Source organism: Chrysoperla carnea, chromosome 3 (genome assembly GCF_905475395.1).
Source record: "Chrysoperla carnea chromosome 3, inChrCarn1.1, whole genome shotgun sequence".
NCBI classification, from domain to species: Eukaryota; Metazoa; Arthropoda; class Insecta; order Neuroptera; family Chrysopidae; genus Chrysoperla; species Chrysoperla carnea.
The window spans coordinates 31,646,027-31,666,881 of NC_058339.1; the positions used below are offsets into that span (position 1 = coordinate 31,646,027).

Here is a 20,855-nt window from a genome sequence, read left to right on the forward strand (position 1 = left end):
GGGTATTCTACTATTTTTGAAAAAGTACTTCAAAATGTTGATTTTGCTAATAAAAAGTCACCAAAAATTTATTTCTGAAAAATACACACGCTTTCTTTCCAAAAACTTAAATTTAATTTTAAACCTTTTTTAAACCGTCCAAAACGCGGGCATCCAATTTGATGACGTAATATCGGTATCATTATACGAAATAACACAAATCAGTTTGACAGATATATTCATAGACAACTGATTATAATAAATATAAATACTTATTATCTATGGATAATGGATATATTATACCCAGCTGTCTACACTGAACTAACTGATGGTCTATGGTTCATACCGATATGACATCACACCAGGGCTTGCCCTAGTTTTAGATCACGTGATATACAGTTTAAAAATTACCATTTTTAATTTAAAAATTATAAAAGAAAAATGTGCTTTTATGACTCGAAATCAGAATATTTATATAACTTTTTTCAAATTTCATAATTTATTTTTGACTAACGATAATACCCTATTGTAGTTGGTTTTAAACAGCTCGTAGCTTCGTCATTTCAATACACTGATAAATTTCATGCTTTTTAAACAATTTAAGTAATTTTCTTTAAATAAAAATAGGGCTGATAAAATTCAAAATACAGAAAAAAATCCCTAAATATATATAAATTTAAACTGTCTTATTTTTTTAAAATAATGATTAAAAGCATAATAATTTCTTCAAAAAAAAGTAATTATCGATCGATTCTATTTTATAAAATGTTTGAAGAAAATAATCTTATAATAAATAAATTATCAGATAAAATATCGTTACACCCCATGTGTATATATCTCATCACATAATTAAAGTTTTAAATATGATAAAGTTTTATTTCTCACAACAGAATAGTAGCCCAGCAAAGGAGAACACATATACACACATCACAGACAGAAGAAAACACTTTACCATCATCATGTGTTGCGAGTGAGAGAAAAGAAGTTTATGTCTTTTATCCCCCTCTTCTCTTATAGAACATCACAGACTCTTCAGTATGATCTCTTCAGTATTATCATCATCATCATCATCATTATCATAAATAAAATATGAAAATTTTTCAATTTAACTTTTATTCTGTTCACTGACTGTAGTATAAAATAATATAGAAAATGGAAGGGAGCCGGGGTTTGGTAGAGGGTATAGTACGACCGACGCTATAATAAATGATGTTAGATGAAAATTGAAAATGAAGAAATACAATAACTTTTCAGCTGTTAAATGTCATCCTATTGTTAAATCTATCAAGATGATCATAATAATTAATAATATAAGAATATATATAGTACAGAAAGTTACAAGAAAAGGATATTGGTTTATTAAGAGGTTAGGTATTTATCAAGAGTACACCGTTCAAAAAATAAAGTTTTTTATCAATGCTAGCAGTTACCAACCCACGGGCAATTTTTACTTTAAAAACAAAGCCTACCCCGCTATAGCCTTCTCTTTCTGTACCTTCACTTAATTTCGCTTTTCTTCGCTATTTAATGGGTTTTTTGGTGTGTAGCCAAACAATGTAGCATTCTATTAGTGAAATAATTTTTAAAATGGCTTAAGTATTGGACTCAAAAATGACGGATTTTGTTAAAAACTTGCATTCCCTTTTTCATCCGCTTAGGGGTAGAATTTCGGAAAATCCTTTCTAATCGGACGCCTACGTCATACGAAGAATACACCCCTTTAGTGGCAGGTCTATAAGATTAATGGTTAAGGCTGGGGGTAATACACATGAATGTAAATTTTGAAATGCTAGCTCAAAGTGTGTTATTTCTTTTAATATTTTAAACTTCTTCGTGAAAAGGCTTTTTATTCGGAAGAATGAAATTAAATGGCTCCCATTTTTATGTGATCTATGCATAGTTTAGATGAGCTCTATACATATATCAAGATCGATGCCAGTCTCGGTTCTTTGCAAAAATATTATATATTGGATTATTTTTCCAGAAACGGACTTTTACTGTAGATATTAAGAAAGTGTGTACATTGATATCTTGATAAGAGAGCAATTTTTGTGGCGACGTAAAGAGTTATTTTAGGCTGAATTAAAAGTTGGCGAGTTTTGAAAGTACCAAATAATTACTCTGTTGAATACCCAAAAAATATTGCTATTAGATAAAATATTTTTCTACTTCATCGACGTAATTTGGCAGGTCTCTTTGTCAATTTTTTTATACACACTTCAAAGAAGTTTCCTTCAACACATTGTGAGAAAAATGCATAAGTAATGAATTATAAAATTATGAATATTTTGTTCCTGATCAATGTTTTGTCTCATCTTGTAACATCCTGTAAAAATGTAACTGGAATGATCCTTCAAGTACTCACTACACTCTTCTTTGGTCCGTGTGTTGTCGGTTTGGTTTGGTTCCCTTATGTTCTTTTTAAAAAGTTTTTCCGTATGATATATATAAAATGATATGAAATATTAATTAATTTTAAAAGTGAGTGTCTATTTATAATTAATAACATTGTAAACGAACGATATTGTTTTTCATTTTTTTTTTCATTCTTTATTATTCAACATCATCGTCACTCCACAATAAAGATTTTACTCGAATTTTCTATATACTACTCGAAGTTTATTATAGTATTTGTCATATATATTTTATTTTTTGAAAAAAAAAAAAAATACAATAAAAGTTTGTGTTTTATCAGTAGCTTTTTTGTATACATAAAATATGATATATTTTAAGTTAATAATATTTTAGTATTTCTTAAATTTTAATTAATATTAAGTAATCCTTTCTTTGAGTCTTCTTTATACTCTTATTACAGGGGATCTCGTTTTGTGCCGTTTTATATATATTGTTTAGTGATATGTGTATATAAATATGTAAGGAAATTTGATAAAGGAAATGTGATTTATTTGCTTTTGTCTTTTTTAAACAAAAAAATTTGTATTAGCCTTGGAAACACATATACAAAATTTCAAATTGTTATCGAAAACCAATCATTTTCTTTCTGTCATTCGCGAAAAAAAGTATTTGTACTTTTCCAAAAGTTGTATTTATTTGATTTACCTGCTATTTGGAACCGTCGAAAACTTTGAGAAAATGATTTTTATGAAAAGCAGAAAGAAAACAATTTGTTAAGCACATTGGCCTGAAAAAGTTTTTTAACCGCCCTTCGATTATTCTTTAGCGAAATTTTGCAGCAATGTCACCAAGTCTATAAGATGGTTCTCAAAATTTGTTCGAGGATTCACCGAGTAAACAGATATGTATAACTTTTTGTAGATATGAGAAATAATTATGAAACAAACCTTGCAAACCACCTTTTCTTAAAATTTTCTTAAAAAAGTTTTCTTAAAATTTCTTTTCAGTTATTTATTTAGAGTTTAGTCTGTCTCGTGCGCCATAAACCTATTATCAATTGTATAAAATTCTAATCTATCCTACAAAAATTGAACGAAAAAATTTCAAAATCTATTATAATACAACTATAAAATGGTTTCAAAGTTATTGAATTATTAGTTGAGTTCGCATTATTTCCGAGAATTTTAACTAACTTTATACCATAAAATTTTTTGCAGCATATTCAGATTTAACAGAAGTAGCTGCTATACAACATACATTCGGAGAATTTTTATTTTTTGATTCAGTATTTTTTTTAAGATGATTATCAGGAAACCTTCGGAAAACTATTCTTTGAAACCTTTTCTAACAAATTAAAATTTATGTACACTACAAACTATAATTTCTAATTTTTTACAGCTCTACATAAAAATTGGTTCGACTTTCGAAAATTATATTCTAATTTTTAGAACTCACTACTAATAAATATCACAAAATAATTTTATTTTTTTTATTTACTATAAACTAATATTGTCTAAAGTTTTTGTCACTACATTTATTGACTGAATTTTGTACCATTTCAAATTTTAATTGACTTTTGGATAATTAATATTATGTGTTTAAATTTTGGAATAAATTTTTTATAAATTTAGGTATATTTATGGTTCGAGGAAAATGTTTGTAGAAAGTTTCAAAACTAAAATTCGCAAAATTTGTAAAATCCTCAAAATAGAGAAGAAATCTTTTTTCTACTAAATATTCAAAAAAATTTTAAAAAAATAAAAGAATTTTTTTTTTTTTCCTGGAAAGAAATGATAAAATAATCAAATTTTAATTATAATCAAATTTGCATTGAAAAGAAGTACGAATCAGATTAAATCTGCTTTCAAATAACATAATTTGAAATTTCATCGAAATGGGGTAATCTATTTAGGAGTTGCGACAGAAATATAGAAAGAATAAAAAAAAACTTTTAACAAAAAGAAAACTGACTTCAAAAGAAAAACTTTTCCAAAACAAATTAATATGCACTAAAAAGTAGTTAAAATTATTATTATTTTTGGAGTCGGTGTCAGCCAAGAAAACACACTGACAGAACAGTTTGCTACATTACCTTGACTGACACCGACTCCAAAAATAACAATAATTTTAACTACATTATATTATCGTAATTTTTTACTTTTTAGGGCATATTAATTTGGTTTTGAAATTTGTTTTTCTGTTTTTTAAAAGGTTTATATTTTGCGATTTTCAGTGAATCTGAAGTACACTAACTAATTTATCACTAAAAAAAGAATAATCGAAACCGGTTTGCGTGATATTGAGTCATTCGTCCTCTTGTCGTGCATATTTAATGCAAATTTAAGACTTTTATGGTTTTTTCATAGATGCCGTTGTCAGAACTGTACCAAAATAAAGTGAGACCACACGGAAAGTACCAGCTTTTTACGAGATAAAGAATCATCAAAATCAGTTCACCCACTCAAAATTTCTGAGGTAACACAAAATACAGTTGAATTGAAAACCTCCTCTTTTTTGTTTGAAGTCGGTTAAAAATGTATTAGAAAATAGACATTGAAATAATTGGTCATCAGAAAATAATTAAACGCATAATTGATTACGATAAAACGCAGCGTCGATTGCTTCAAATTATGTCATTACCAGAATATCGCATTATGGGAGTATTTATCATTTGTGAGTGCAATTTTTCAAATTAGAAGAAAAAACGTAAGATAAAAATTATCAATTTAGAAAATCTTTTCCAAGTAAAATATATTTTATCTTTATATAAAATCACAAAAATACATTCTAAACAAAATTATTACCATTATATAACGAAATTGAAACACATAATTTATATATTTCAAAAAACTTACATAATAAAAATCACACCTACAAAAAAACCTGAAAAACAGAACGCTCTTTCTGATATATTCTACTTAACTAAACTATTATACTAAAAAATATACAGCGTGATTCATGTACAGACAGCAATATTTTATCAAAATATAACTAACGTTAAAATAATGACAATTTCACCAATCATTTAACGCCGAAATACGCGATGTTGGAATTTTAGATAAAAAGGATATTTTTGTGAATATTTTCAAAACGCATAGGTAGTGCTTAAGAAAATTTGAAAGTTGGTATATAACTAACTATGAATACAATACGTTATTGTATTAGCAATAAACTTCAGTGGCGCCATAGATTTTTATGATATTGCACTATTCGCACCGTGCGTGAGTTTTATTGGAGGCGTTTCCATGGTAATGATACACTACTTTAATTATAGAATTGTATGGATGCATATATAATTGTATGGATTGCATTTTTGACTTACATTGAAAATTTAATATTATTTTCTCATGATAATTTACATTTGGAAAATAATATTTGTGCAATTTGATTTCTTATTTTCAAAATTTTTAATGCATTAAGTTTAATTAATTGGTGTTTTTCAAAAATTTAGATTGACATTTCTTTAACATTAACATGTAAAGAACTGCAAATTAGTCATAACAGCCTCCTTTATCGCCAAAATTTTCCTCTGGAAGCGCTGGCATCGATTTTATTGTTCCTACCATGACTACGCACACACAGATAGGTACATCCATTTATTAATTTTTTTTCTTCAAAATTTTTCCCCATAAGTCTTTAATCATAAGAGATACTTAGCTCTAACTGCCAAATTTTTAATTTGTCTATGCAGGCGTTTTACCTATATTCAAGTAAAAATACCCTTTTTAGAAAGATTTTAATATCCTGTATCAAGGAAAAAACGATTCTCCAGCATATTAAACATTCGTTGGTGGAAAAAATTTTTTATAAAAAAAGCGGTTTTCCAGATAATAATGGTATCTGCGATTATACCCTTTACTCTATCGATTTGAAATTTGTATATGTTATAGATACTCATATTCTATCTGCCCTGATTACTTTGAAAATTCTGTTAATTTTCATTGTTCACATCCAGGTATAGAAAAATACGAAGAAGTACCTAAGTGTGTTGTTTTCACAATAAAAATTGTGAAAACTAACAAGATTTTCGAAAAATAAAAGTAACCAGGGCAGATAGAATATGAGTGCCTATAACATATCAAAATTTCAAATCAATAAGGTAAAGGGTATAATCGCAGTGCTTGAAATTCAATTGTAGCTTTAAGCATTCTTATCTGGAAAACCGCTTTTCTTTATAAAAATTTTTTTCCACCAGCGAATGTTTAAGACTAGTCTTAAAAATATTATAAAGTTTCACGCCAATCAAATAATGATTTCACGCAAAGAAACAATTTGTATAGAACCGTCTTCATAGGACCACTCTGTATACATTTATAAAAAGATCTCTAGATTTTTACAGACTAATCTCACTATTAATAATTCTTAAAATAAAAAAAAAGGAACTAAACTCCACACAAAAACAAACAAAATAAAGAAATAAAAATACACCTAAATTGAAACTAATTGTTTTCTACAATAACAGTCCGTTTTTGAATCACGTTACAGTCTTTTTGTTTTCATTTAAACACAAACAACGTTGACAATATTTTTCTTAGTATATTTTTGCTCCATAAACTAAGATTAATGGTCATATATGTGTGTTAGATGTGTTTTGTGTATGTAATTTTTATTTTTCATTTATTTTCTATTTTTCAACTAGTTTGTTTGGATAAAAATATAAGTGGAAAATCTTTCATACAATAATGTATTTAATCATTATATTGTACGTATTGGTCCGGGAAATACGTGAAAAAAATATGAGCGAGATAGTGTTTTTGCTTTAAACACCAGTTAGAGATATTGTGCCACGATTGCGGTTCAGACAAAGTGTGGTTAAAGCGCTGCATATATTCATAAAGAAGGTGTACTGAGCTTTTCAAAAAATCGTGGAGCGAAAATAATCAATAATCTCCGAAAAAGCGGTAAAACAGACATACTGCATCACAGTAGACCTTTAAATTTCGAGTGAGTAACGACACTATCTCATGAACCTATCTGGAGATACCGTTGTTTCTGTCGTTCCTCACCAAGACTGGATCCCGTTACTGGCTGTGATAACGAAAACCACCACTTTTCGAAAAAATTAGTGAGCGTGAATTTCTCTTTCGATTAAGATCAGATGGGCGAAATTGGGTGAAAAGTTGCTCCGAGAAAAAATGGAAAATATGACAATATCTCTTACTGGTATTAAAAATTCGAAACAATCCTCTCGCAAGGTTTCCCCATCTATTTCCCGTGCTAAATAGATGATCGATGTAATAATATAATATTTTATGTTTTATGATTATTGAGATGGCAAACCTATTGGGAAAATCATGGCCGTCATTGTAATTGAAATTATTATGTATTGAAAAAGTAATTTTCATTGATCTCGAAATTTTTAGCTTATTATTTTTAAACTGTGAATGCTTAAGTTGTCATTTGCAAATAAAAGCACAGTTAGAAGCATGAATGAAAAGTAAATATTCAGTATAATACAGTAAATATAGAGTATTATAAGTATTTCACGCAACTAAAAACCCTTTAACCGTAGAATGTTGAAATTATGCATTTGCTCAGCATTTTACTATTTTTATTTCAAGTGTAATATTTTCAAATTATTGGTCTGTTCCTAGTTTTTTTTGCGTATAAAGTTCATATAATGTTCGTGGAGAATTCTTGGGAAAATTTGATGACGTTTTGATCATTAATTTCTGAGAAGTACAAGTTCTTTTGACACTAACTCTTGCTTTAACATTCCTTGAATTCGCTGTAATTATTAATGAGAGATATATTGCTTCATGTTGCGATTTGCGAAAACGCAATTTGTGAGAAAGTCACAGAATTGCAAAACGTATTATTAGAAGAGTGAAAACTCTTCATCTAAGTAATTAGCAAAGTTTTCTTCTAAGGATTAAAAAATATGAAGGATTAAAAAATATGAAAAAATATTTCTCACCTTACACGATCGAATTACCTTAATTTATTCGAATATCTTCAAATATAAGTGATAAATAATTGATAAAATTATTGGAAATTTTAAGATTAATGATTCAAAAACTGATTTATAAGATGAATCCTATAAGCATATGTATCTGATACTCGTTCATAAACAACCTATGGAGGCCTTATGCTAAAAGAAAGTTGTTTACCTATTAATTTATACCTAATATATATGCTATACTTGAACAAACATAAAAACATAATTTTTTTTCCTTGCCACACGAAAATGAGATAAATATATATTTTTGACACTAATGGAAATTTACAAATGAAGTACCCGTAAGTTTTTCCCAACAACTCTCACCAAAAAATATATATTTATATGAAAATAACAAGCAAATAAATAAAAAAAAAGTACGGAACGGAGAGTGAATACGAAAGAATGTCAGACATGATTTATAATGCATAATACCTCCTATCGCGTATACTATACATTCGAGGAAGTTATATGACACAACCGGTGTAGAGGAATGGGTGCGTGTTAGAAATTGTAGATTTTTCTACGTTTTATTTTTTGACGATTTAAATGTTTTCAATAGTGACGGGCGCGGTGGTACTGTGTAGAGAAATTTTGTTTAAACGTACCTCAGAGATTTGAGTTTGTATGAATTCAGGTCGCATAGTATGTGCGATATAATATTAAATCGCCTTATTTTGTGTTTTCTCAAATTGAACTTATTTGAAAATGAAGTATCTATATCAATATTTTTGATTTATAAACAAAATAATATTTATTTGTGTAAAACTGGCCTGGATTTTTCCTGGAATTTAAGTAGAAGATATTCGTCCCTCAAAAATCTTCACGGCATATGAATTATTTTTTCATATGAACGTCAAAAAACATCAAATTCATGTGTGGCAAAAATGGCAATCAAACGAAAATTTTTATATGAAAAAAAACTTCAAATTAGTGAATATCGGAACATCAGGAATTAAGATACTATTTATCTCACCTTAGAAAAGAAAGAAAACAATAATTTGACATTCGATAAAAAATTATACCTTGAATTGAACTTGTCTCTCTATGAAAACTACTTCATCTGTTTTTGTTTTTTTCTGTTTTCATTCCATAAACAGTTCACAAAAGTTACAACCACTTTTCCGTTAAAGACATTTGTGTAAAAATAAATTGTTTTTTTTTGCTTTTTTGTTGAATGTAAGTGGAAAAACAATTTCAAGAAAGTTTTATGCGTATAATTTTAAAATCAATAGATAATCTATTTCTCTCAATTTCTTCCAACTTTTTTTTATATTACCATCGATTTAAATGAAAAATTGTCTTTTTTTGTCATATTTCCCCCGAAAATATAGACTTGCATATTGTATCGAAGGTATGCGAGCAGGAGTTGGTTTATGATATAAGTCCATTCCATGAACTCCGGAACACAATTAATATGATTTAGATGTTCGGCGGATTGAAAATCAGGCTCGAAGGTTGAGTATGGATGTGCCGCGGCCGGGTAAGAATTTAGAAAATTGATATGTAAGTTTAGTTAGAGCTAAGAATGTCCTTTTGAGGGGGGAAATTTTTTAGCCCTTTCTTGTTTTCTTACGGTTTGTAAGGCTTTTCACACCTCCAAAGGCTCTCCAAATTGAGTATATTTGTATACAAGTTAAGTTTATGTCAATGAAGTCTTTAGTAAGTGCCAACTTTCCAGCTTCCCATACCCTATTTTTATAAGAACATAATAATGTTTTTTTTTTTGCGGTTTTTAAGGCTCTGTGTATCTTTACTTTCTTCCGCTTCTCAAGTAAAAAATACCCTTTCGATGTGTCAAGTTTCCGGACAGTTAATTGATCACCCATTTAAAAAAATATATTTCAAGTTATCAAAAATATATAAAATAAGTTCAATCAAATGCTTCATCAAACAACAAGAAACTTTTAATGATGGGAAATATGACTCTGGTTATGGAGATCTGCTGCTCACAATCTTCTTTTTTAACAAGTAAATGTATATTCAATCTATATAGATACGTAGGTAAAAAGAAGTGATCTTTATCGGTTTGTGAATGCAATATTTACAGGTGATTGCATAATCATGTCAGTAAATATCACGAAGTTATTAAATGTTTGTGTATGTTTTTTTGTTCCTTTATTTATGAAAAACTTTTTCCTTTTCATATAGAAAGGTATTCAACAATATATCAATGCCAACATCTTTTAAGTTATTATTATGATGGCAATTTATTTGTTATTTGTAATAATTTTTCAATTGAATGAAAATTGTTATCTTGTTTTTGTTTAAAAAGTAATTTAAATTTTTGTTAGTTGCAAAAACAAACAAAAAATTATGTTAAAAAATATTATAGAGATTTTAAGTGGTAGTTTTTTTCGTTCACTGTTAACGAATGTAATAAAAAATTTATTGTTAATCTATTTTCACTAAGAACCATTAAGGTTGATAAAGAAAAAGTTCGCGATCACGATTTTTCCATTAGATTTATTATATTTTCCATTCAAAACGGGCAATCAGTTTCTATTTGTTAAAGCTTAATGTATTTTTATGGAGCAATATATGGAAGTTAGAAATTTAATACTGCCTAGGTTCAAAATAAATTTCAAAATTTTTCTGGCTGCAGGTTTTTCTACGGATATTATATATCTTATGTTTTTTTAAGGTAAATTGGAGTACGTTTGAAACATGATGTTTGGCACTTATTTTAAAGTTTTTATTAATAACACGGACAATTTTTATGAATTATTAAATTTCTTATAATTAATGTTATTATTATTATGATATGATCAAAATTTCTTATATAATTTTTATTTTTAAATAGACATCATACACAGATTGTGAATATTATTACTGTCCATAGAAGACAAGACGATTCATTATCATATTTGTCCAGAAGAAATTAATTATATCTACCATATTGGACATTTTGTGTAGGTCGACAGTGTGTCAATAGAACTGTTTCTGTAAGAGGCCTTTCATTAATTACGCAAGCATAAACTTAACGATGCGTAATTATAATTTGTATAACTATTTTGCAATCTTTATGTTGAGACTTGAAAAAATTCAGTTAGACTACTGTCTTACAATAATCGTTGATGGATTTCTATTAGGAATGTAATAATTTAATACTTTATCCATGAATCGTAATAATACAAAAAAGCACTCAATCTGTTTTAATAAAATATAGCATAAAGCATGTATGACCTTAAATATTAAATATATATTATTCAATTAAAATGGACATTGATTTTTTTTCTGATCAAATTATTTATAATAAATACGAAAATAAAATCTTTATTGCGGAGGACGTGCAATTGGAGTCAGAATATGTGTAGTGGGTCAAAGGTTCATCGTAGCCGGTATATTCATCGTATATGCACCGGCGGGAGTTAATTCAAGACCTGATACATTAAGTAAATCATTCATACTGTATGTGAGAGTATTAGCAGGCGGTCGTGCTGTGGCTGGTCTCAAAGCAGCTAATGCTCGTTTACACGACATATCGTACAGTGCTGCAGCCGTAGCAACAGCATGAGATGCTGGAGAATAATGTAATAAACCACTGTGACCAGCTAAAGGAACAACAGTTGCTGTGGGTTGTGTACTCAAAGTACCTAAGCCAGCAGCAGCTGCTGCAGCAAGCGCTGCCGCAGCTGTGGGTATGGTTGCTTGATGATGAGGATGATGATGACTAGCGTGATGGTGTGGTGTAACACCAGCTGTTGCAACTGTGGGTAATGGATATGGGGTATAACGATATGCGGATACAGGTATTGTGGCTGTTGTGGCGCCACCACCTCCTGGATGCAGCATTAACAACTCACCGTATGCACCTCCTCGACCTGTTGCTCGTGTCTTTGCCAGGTTCATTGGTAGCATTACTTCTTTGGGTTGTGCTTTCTTACATTCAACCTAGAATAAAGAAAACAGATATTAATTCGTTTGAACTTTTTAATACGTCTATGGTATATTACGTTTATTCATTACATTTTGAAATGAAGTACGTTTATTTATGTCGAAAATTTAAGGAATAATGAAGTTGAAGAATATGATGTTTCCTATCGAATAAAAAGTCACGTAAGTAATGAAAATAGCTGCTATGTGATTCTATACCTTCGTTTAATTTTTATTGGGTGTATGATAATAGCGAAATTTTCTAAGTATAATAAACGATAGTTTTGATCTTGCCAAATTATTAAATGTACACATCTGGCAATTGTATAAAATATTTTTGTTTTAAATCAAAAATCGATCTAGAATCTTCAACCGAATCAGTCTCAATATTCGAGCGTTGAGTCTGTTATGACGCGAACGTTGGCTGAAACTGTCTCCAACGTTTCTCCTTTCATTCGATAGCTTTGCCAAGATCCACGTTTTCTGTTTGAAGTACTCGACTCAAGAATAAAGTCAAAAAATGTACCAAGAGTTCAAAATATGCATGAATATGTGATTTGTCAGTAAAAATGCGTCTCATAAATGGGTGCTATATGGTAAATTCAAAATTTATGTAGATAGTTTCTCAATGGGAGGATTTTTGACCTCCAAAACCCCTCCCGCGCACACGGACCTGATAGAGATATATAAAATAACATATATAAATCAATGACCCCTGTAGAAAATGATTCAGGATATTTCCAAATCGATATTATCAAATAAATGAAGTTTTTAATTAAGAAAATGTATAATTAATAAAATAGGTTAGTGAAAAGGTCAAGAGTAATTAAGTATTTAGATATTTCCTTTTGATTTGTTAAGAAAATGTTAAGTATAAAAGGTTATGTGTGGGTTATTGCATATGTACATATTATACATATTAACAATATGATACACAATGATATATCGTTTTGAAAATGGTACACCCAATATATAAATATACTATCATTTATAATAACTATAAAAGCAAAAAGATATAGAAACATTTTGTGATATTAAGTGGAAACGCCAAGCAGACGAAGCGTATAAATCACAGCTTTAAAATCATTTCTTCTAATAACGAAATTAGATTGTGATGTATAAATCTTCTCATGCCTTTATCTCTTATACAACTTTATTTTATAAATATGTTTATATATGTAATAGTCCACGATACCATAGCCGTGCCAAGTACGTGTGAATACATTTACAAATTACAAAGTTGAAACTGATAATGAATCGAATTTGGTGTCGAAAATTTGATCAATAGAGAAGTTGTATGTTTTCTAATTTTATTTTTTTACTAAAAATTACTGTTCAAATTGAAATTTTATTTATTATATTGATTTTTCATTTTATTTTACAATTAAAAATGGTTTTCCCAAACTATAAACTAAAACGTCAGTAACGTCAATACATCTCTTTAATAACGTCACCGCACGGAGAAATGATAAAATAACATGCAGAATGATAAATGGTTTGTCTCTCTACTTGCTTTCGCTATTGAAAGCAAGTTGTTGAAATACCTAAATAATGAAAATATCAATTTTGATATCCACTGTGCTGGGATGACTTAAGGCGGAACTTAAAAATCTGGATATGATGAACAATTACTGAATCAAAAATAAAAACATGCCAATATTGTTTTAAAATAATCTCTTTGAAGTGAAAAAAGCCATAACGTTTCAAATTTTGCTTAAATAGCTAGAGTTATAATAGTTAAATAGAAATTTTATTGATATCAAAATTGTCGATAAAATTTACGGATTAATTTTATCAAACCATTTTTTTTGTTAAGTTGGAATTTCACGTGCGCATGTCAAATTTTGCATTCAACAACAAAAATTATTATTTTTTTATGCACAGGTCATATTTGTCGAAAAAATAAACTGTTTCATAAGCTGTGTAAATTTGCAGACGATGTAAATTTGAAAGAAGAATACATTTTATACCGAAGGTTTATTTTTTTTCCTTCTTACAGCAAAATTTCTGAAAAAAATGGAATTTACGAAATTTTATATAATTAAGCGTTATAAGCTTTTTTTAAACTTTCTCGATTTTTATTGTAAGGCGTTTGTTTTGTAGCGTATTTTGCCACTGCTATAGGAGCTTGAATAAAATGGTATGTACGTACCGTATATGAGAAGAACAGATAATAGGAAAAGAGATAGAAAAAGGAAATAGAAGGTAATAAACATGATTTTTGATTGAATTATTGTATTTTTTATTGAAATTATTATTCAAGACAATAATTCATATGATTTTTTTTCCATACATATAATATAAATGGAATATTTTCTGACATTTAAAATATGAAATTTCCATTGTTTACATTTTCCAAATAAATTAGGTCAAATAAAAAAGGTAATTTTCATAATTCGATTGACATGAATAATTTATTTTGCTCATTAATGTATTTAAAATTGAATTTTGCTCTGAACCATTATTTAGGCGGATGTTGTCAATGCATACTCGTAAACATCGTTTAAGTTTAAGAAGTGTAGCTAAGAAAGTTAATAGGAAACGATTTGGTCTATTTGTTCTATAAAAACTTGAGCCATAAAAACAGTGTTTATTGGATTATGTAAACGTTGGATATTTGTAGGTGCAAGCAGTAGAACTGTGTATCGAGATATCAAGCTAAAATTTTATAGCGTACTGAGGACGTAAAAAGTGAGGTCAACTTCGTAAATGAAAAACATAGGTCAATGGGGTCTTGGTCCGTAGGACCCATCTTGTAAACCGTTAGAAATAGAACAAAAGCTTAAATGTAAAAAATGTTTCTTATAAAAAAATAAACAACTTTTGTTTGAAACATTTTTTCGTAAACATCACTGTTTACCCGTGAGAGCTCAAATTGTATAGTATGTATTATATGGGTATACCAGTTATATATGTGTGACATGTATGTATGTGCAATGTGACACAGTAATCAACACTGTCTATACATGGTATTTCAACAATTATCTCCGTCAATTGTGTGTTTTCACTTGTTTTATCAACTAAAATAAGAAGCGAATTTTTTTCTATTTTAATTTATCTTTCACTTTAATTTCCTGGTATTTCTGATAACTAAAACACGAGAAACGTATGATAAGGATTCCTCCACCTCGTACAAAGGTACATATCTTGATTTGATAACACTTATAATATAAATTCCACAATGGCACTAGTATTGTTTAATAGTTTGAAGGGTAGTTTATAAGGGTATTATTATTATTATTCACACAAATGCTTTGATAATATTAGATAATACAAAGTGTTCGATATAATTTATGATTAAAAAATAATTTTAATAGTTTAACAAAAACAAAGTCAACATTGTGTGTTCAACAATTTGCATAGGCTTAATGTCTTTATTAAACAAATAATAACAATAATAATTTGCAAATATTATTATACACATACTTTGTGGTAATTAAAAAGTTTTGTAAATTAATGTACGGATACCCTGTACAGAGAGACAAATAATAATATGATGTTAGTTTTAGAATTATTTGTAGTGAGAGTGGTATTACTTGTTAAAGTGGGTTCATTCACTATATTTCGTAAATGCGCAATTTGGGAAAGTAATATTATAGGCAATGACATGTACACATGTACATCTGTAGGTATATATAACCCGGTTCTATTATGCTTATAGTTTAGAAGGATGATCTAATTTAGTTGAAAAAACAAAATTGATTTACAGCAAGTTGTAGATAAATTAACTTTATCTAGCCAAGAGATCTAACTCCTTTTTAGATCTATGTAAACTATCCTGAAGCAGTTACATGCTTTTATTTAACAGTAGCTTTTATTACTGCCAGGCTCAGAAATAATCATATTTAATCAATTTTGATGAGCATGAGGAACAAAAAACACACTTTGTTTTACAAATATCGAAGAAATTGCTCTTCGAAAAAATAAACCAAGATGGGTCCATTTCCCATAAAACTGGAAAACTATTAAAATTTTTGCAATGCCACCAACGAATAAACATGTTCATTCACTTGACTACTTGTAAAAGCTGGAGGCGTTCAATTAAAAATATGAAGGATAATAAAAGAGTATTTCTGAAAAGTATTTTTTATTTAAATTTCTACATAATCATATCTAGTTCAATTTCAGATACATCATAGCCAGTTCAAGTTCAGAAAATTATTTTTCCCGGAGGTTTATCGGACGTTCTTAGTAAAATAAATAAATAATAATAGGGAATAATCATGAAATATAAATTTGGTTCAAATATTTTTTTTCCGTAACTTCATTGGCTGGACATTGGAACTTAACCAATATTTTAGTAATTAATATCGTTTTAATTACTTAAAACTAATTCATCAAAGTACAAATTCAGTGATCTAAATTCAAATTTTAAAACGGACGTGACATCATAGTATGTGACTTGTCTGACTTGTTGACATACTGTATGGTATTAATTACTAATATTTTGTATGGTATTACCATGGATATATACTATAATTACTTTATATGTAGGTATTGCACCTGTAGTAAACAATGCATTGAACTGTCACCAACTGACAGATCACATATTAAAACATTATCAACAGAGAGCGCCAAAAGGACTGCGCTTAAACATCTCAAAATGATTCTCTCTTTTAAATATTTTTTACACATAATTACAGTATTCTTAAACGGTATTTATATTTTTTACTATGTTAAAAGGATGTAAACAATGAATTAAAAATATTAAAAAAATACATGAATATTCCCTATTATTAAATCACAAAGTACATTTGATTGTATTCACAAAGTTGTGTTCATAAACTAAAATTACTATGACTTGTTTTTCGTTATTTCCTATCAACATACCACGTTATAATACTATTTTGTACCTCTGCTTTACTATCATCCGTACGTAGGTACACTTAGGTGTAGTTAATGTTAGTAATATTTGTTACAAAATTTATACCTAGGTAGGTATGTTCGTTCGTTTTCTAGGTATGTGTAAACTGTAAACGTTAAATTCAAGTTTTAAATTAATTGCGATAATAAATAAATTTAAAGGGGTTAAAATATACATTTCAAGATTATGTATTTATTTACATTAAACTGCTTTACAGGTAGATAGATATCTATATATTTTATGTTTGTTTATACTAAATATTATTTTATTTCAATAATTACTAGATTGGAAATATTTGTTGCATTTGGGGGTGTATTAAAAATAGTGAAAATTGTTATTCAATTGAGATCTGTCAAATGAGTATAGTCGCCTTATTTTTTTTAAATTTATTGATTTATTTTATAAAAAACTTCGTATACTTTCTGAAAATTAGCAGGTTTCTAAATAAAAATGTGAAAAAAAAGACTGATTTAATCGTTGAAATCCCATGTATAGACAGTGTTGATTACGCAATCGTTTGTTTTTTTTACGTCATGTAGGTAAAAAAAATAGCCACCGTCTTGTATATATAACTCGACAGATAAACACTGATGTTTACGAAAAAAAAAAAAAAAAATGTTTACGAGGTAAAATCAAAAAAAGTGCAACAAAAACTGACCATTTTCATCTAGATTACCTAGGAAAATAAAACTTTTTTAATCGATTCAGCTTGCCATGAATTTTGAGAAAATGCAAAAACATTTTTATAATTGGTTAAAGTTATCAGAGGTTAAAGATAACAGATATAATTTAAAGAAAGTGCAAGGAAATTTTCATGTTATGTCATAATAAATATCTTGGTCAAGCCAAACGTAATGTACGCACATATTGGGTTGACTATTAAACGAGAAGTATGTCTTCTTTAAACTAATACTACAATTAATTCATCACAGTAAAAATTAAAAGTAGCTATAAAATTTGATTCTTTAAATAATCAAACAAAATTAAAACTTTTAATTTTCAGAAAAATATCTTGTGAATAAGATAAGTGAGCGCTATATCTATGATGTATCAAGGTACGAAAGGAATAAAGTTCCTACCGGCTGTCCCTGTCGCTCTTTTTTTTTGTTAGACTTTTAAATAATTTTGTAAAATATGTAAGTTGGCTCGTTAGACAAAGTATAAACAAACTGGAAAGTTAGTCATTTGGAAAGATTCTACCGAAAGAAATGATACAGGTAGGACGAGATCCAACTAATATTTCAACAACGAATGTTAAATTGTTCAGAATACACTTGTTTTAGTTTAAAGATTTTTACTAGTATGTTCTTCAGGTGACTAGGTTTTACTAGTATGTTTTTTTAAAAATATGTTGGCTAAATTTTGATCCTTATTTAAACATCAGGTTGCTCCCACATAATAATTTTTGAATTATACAAGTATATGGACGATCTTATTTGTTCAGTAATTATCTTGGCTCCGATTATAGCAAGGCAATTATTTCTTTGTCGCAAGAATATATTATAATCCATGTTTGTATAATATATTTAGAATCCATTATTCATTATACCATAAGACATATTTAACACATCGCATCGTTTTGTATTATAAGTGAAATAAAATTGAAAATATAGAACAGCATTCCAAAGCTTTTTGAAAACTGACAAACAAATATGAAAAAGAAACTGTACAATTTTCGTTTCCAAAAACTTTAAGTTTAAAAAACAACTAAAAAGTGTAAAATTCTGCTTATACTCACCATTTTATTATTGATTTCGTGAAAATGTATTTCGCAAACTTTATCTACAACATCTTCGCTTTGAAATGTCACAAAACCAAAACCTGTAACAAACATAGGAAAGTATAAATATTGTTTGAATTAAAAATACAAAAAAAAAAAAAACAACAACAACAACTTGTCATTTTTTATGTACAATAAATAACGAAAATATTTTTCTTGGTCCACACAACAACACATATGATATGAGATACTTTACTCATATATTTTTATGTCATATAATACTTTGACTCAATAGACACAATTCACTGACTTCGATCTATTATACGTGGAAATTGTGAAATAAGTACACCAAGAAGTACTCAGTGCTTCATTTAAAAGTAAAATTTTAAAATCATAAACATTTTGTGAAATATCGTAAATCATACAAAAATCGCACGATATGTTTAAATAAAGTTTCACTTCAGAAAATTGTGATTTTGAGTTAAACTATCATTCAAAAAAAGAAAAAAAGTTGTCAAGAAATTATTAAAGTATAGTAAAAAAAGTGAGAATTATGTTAGGTTATATTGACTGTCCACGAAGGACAAACTTAGTTTTACCATCTTTCCGCTGATAATTTCATTTATCAGCCCCTCAATTTCAGAGGCTAAGTGCACCTCCTGCATGAATATACCATGCACTACACCAGCCCATCACAACTATTAATTAAATTAATTTTGTGGCGACGGTCGGAATCGAACCCGCTGAAAATGTAAGTGGATTTAGTCAATAAATTTTAAAATACGAAAATTTATCTTTGGATAAAAACACTATCCTTGGATGATATCATCAACAACTTATAGATAATAATACATACAGCCAAGAAATTCTGACAGGTCGACTCAAGAGTGTTTATACATTACGGAAACGGGAAATATTTAAAAATAATTGAAATAAAAAATTTAATCAAAACCCGACTCCGTTAAACAAAAAATGACAGTTATTCAATGATATCTCACTTAACGCAGTTCGTCTACTTTCATTTTCTTTATTTCGTACAAAATGGCATCTGGTGATCGCCAAATTGAATTTTCATTACTGCCATATCTTCAGAGATACTCGCAAGATTAAGAGTAATCGATTGACGTTAGAATAATTAAGAGTGGTCAATGATTTCGTCTCTAGAATGCCAAAAAGGACAAACATACATATATAGACCGATAAAGTCTCGTAGTCGGGAAAAAAGGATGAAATATCAAATGTTTTATGTCAAATGTCAAAATATATGAACGGGTAAAGAAGTTTTTAACTTAAAAAACGAAGCAGAATTATTTTTTGCTGTATCATCTAGTACAAAATATAAAATATTGTTCTTATGTTATAAAATTCACAGAGATATAATGACATGTCTCAAATACCTTTAGATTGGCGGTGGTTAGTTTTCAGTATTACCTCCATATCTAAATATAATATGTATTGATTGGGAATGAGGTGCATAGCTCTTGCTTGCTATGGTATGAAACATTGTTGTAAAATTAGATTTACAACGATAACAAGGAAGCAGTCAGGCAAGACATGAATAAAGTGTCAAAACTATATATAACAACATATATAAATAAATAGTATGTGGACATATACAACAAAATATTATAAATATATGTATGTCATATTTATAATAAAAATTGAACATAAAACTTAGATATTGCATGAATAAGTTGTATTAATTTAAATTAATGAGGCAAGTTTATTGCCCTGTAAAATCACTAAGAACGTAAAGCAGTCAACATGACAGTCATGAGTAGTTATAATTTAAAAAACAAAAAACTGCAGAAATCTAAGGAAAGACTAGACCTTTAAAAGAGTGGGTTATTTGTTGTTAGTGGTTTCTTAATATATATATACTAGCTGTTAAACCCGCTTCGCTGGGTTGTTTTTGCACATTTAAATATCAAAATTGTTAAATGAACTTTTAAGACTTTTTTTTTAATTCTCTCTGTGTGTACGGAACAGTAAGATTTTTTTGGCCGATCCCAATATTATGTCTACACTCTCTGTGTGTACGGAAAAGTAAGGGAAAGATCGATAGAAACCCATGGAACATTCCAGAATATTCGAGAAAGTTTGATAAAATTCAATAAAAAATC

General features: G+C 28.3%; 1 protein-coding gene across 5 annotated transcripts in view; it reads right to left on the bottom strand.

The window, feature by feature from the left end:
• LOC123296455 (RNA-binding protein Musashi homolog Rbp6) overlaps nt 1-20,855 on the bottom strand; it is a 1,436,510-nt gene that overhangs the window by 23,833 nt on the left and 1,391,822 nt on the right. For all 5 annotated transcript variants that reach the window (XM_044877934.1, XM_044877933.1, XM_044877932.1 and 2 more), the window contains 2 exons: nt 18,751-18,833; nt 12,079-12,166 (listed from right to left, as the gene is read on the bottom strand). In XM_044877934.1, the coding sequence (XP_044733869.1) occupies nt 12,079-12,166; nt 18,751-18,833 (171 nt within the window). The remainder of the gene's footprint in view (nt 1-12,078; nt 12,167-18,750; nt 18,834-20,855) is intronic.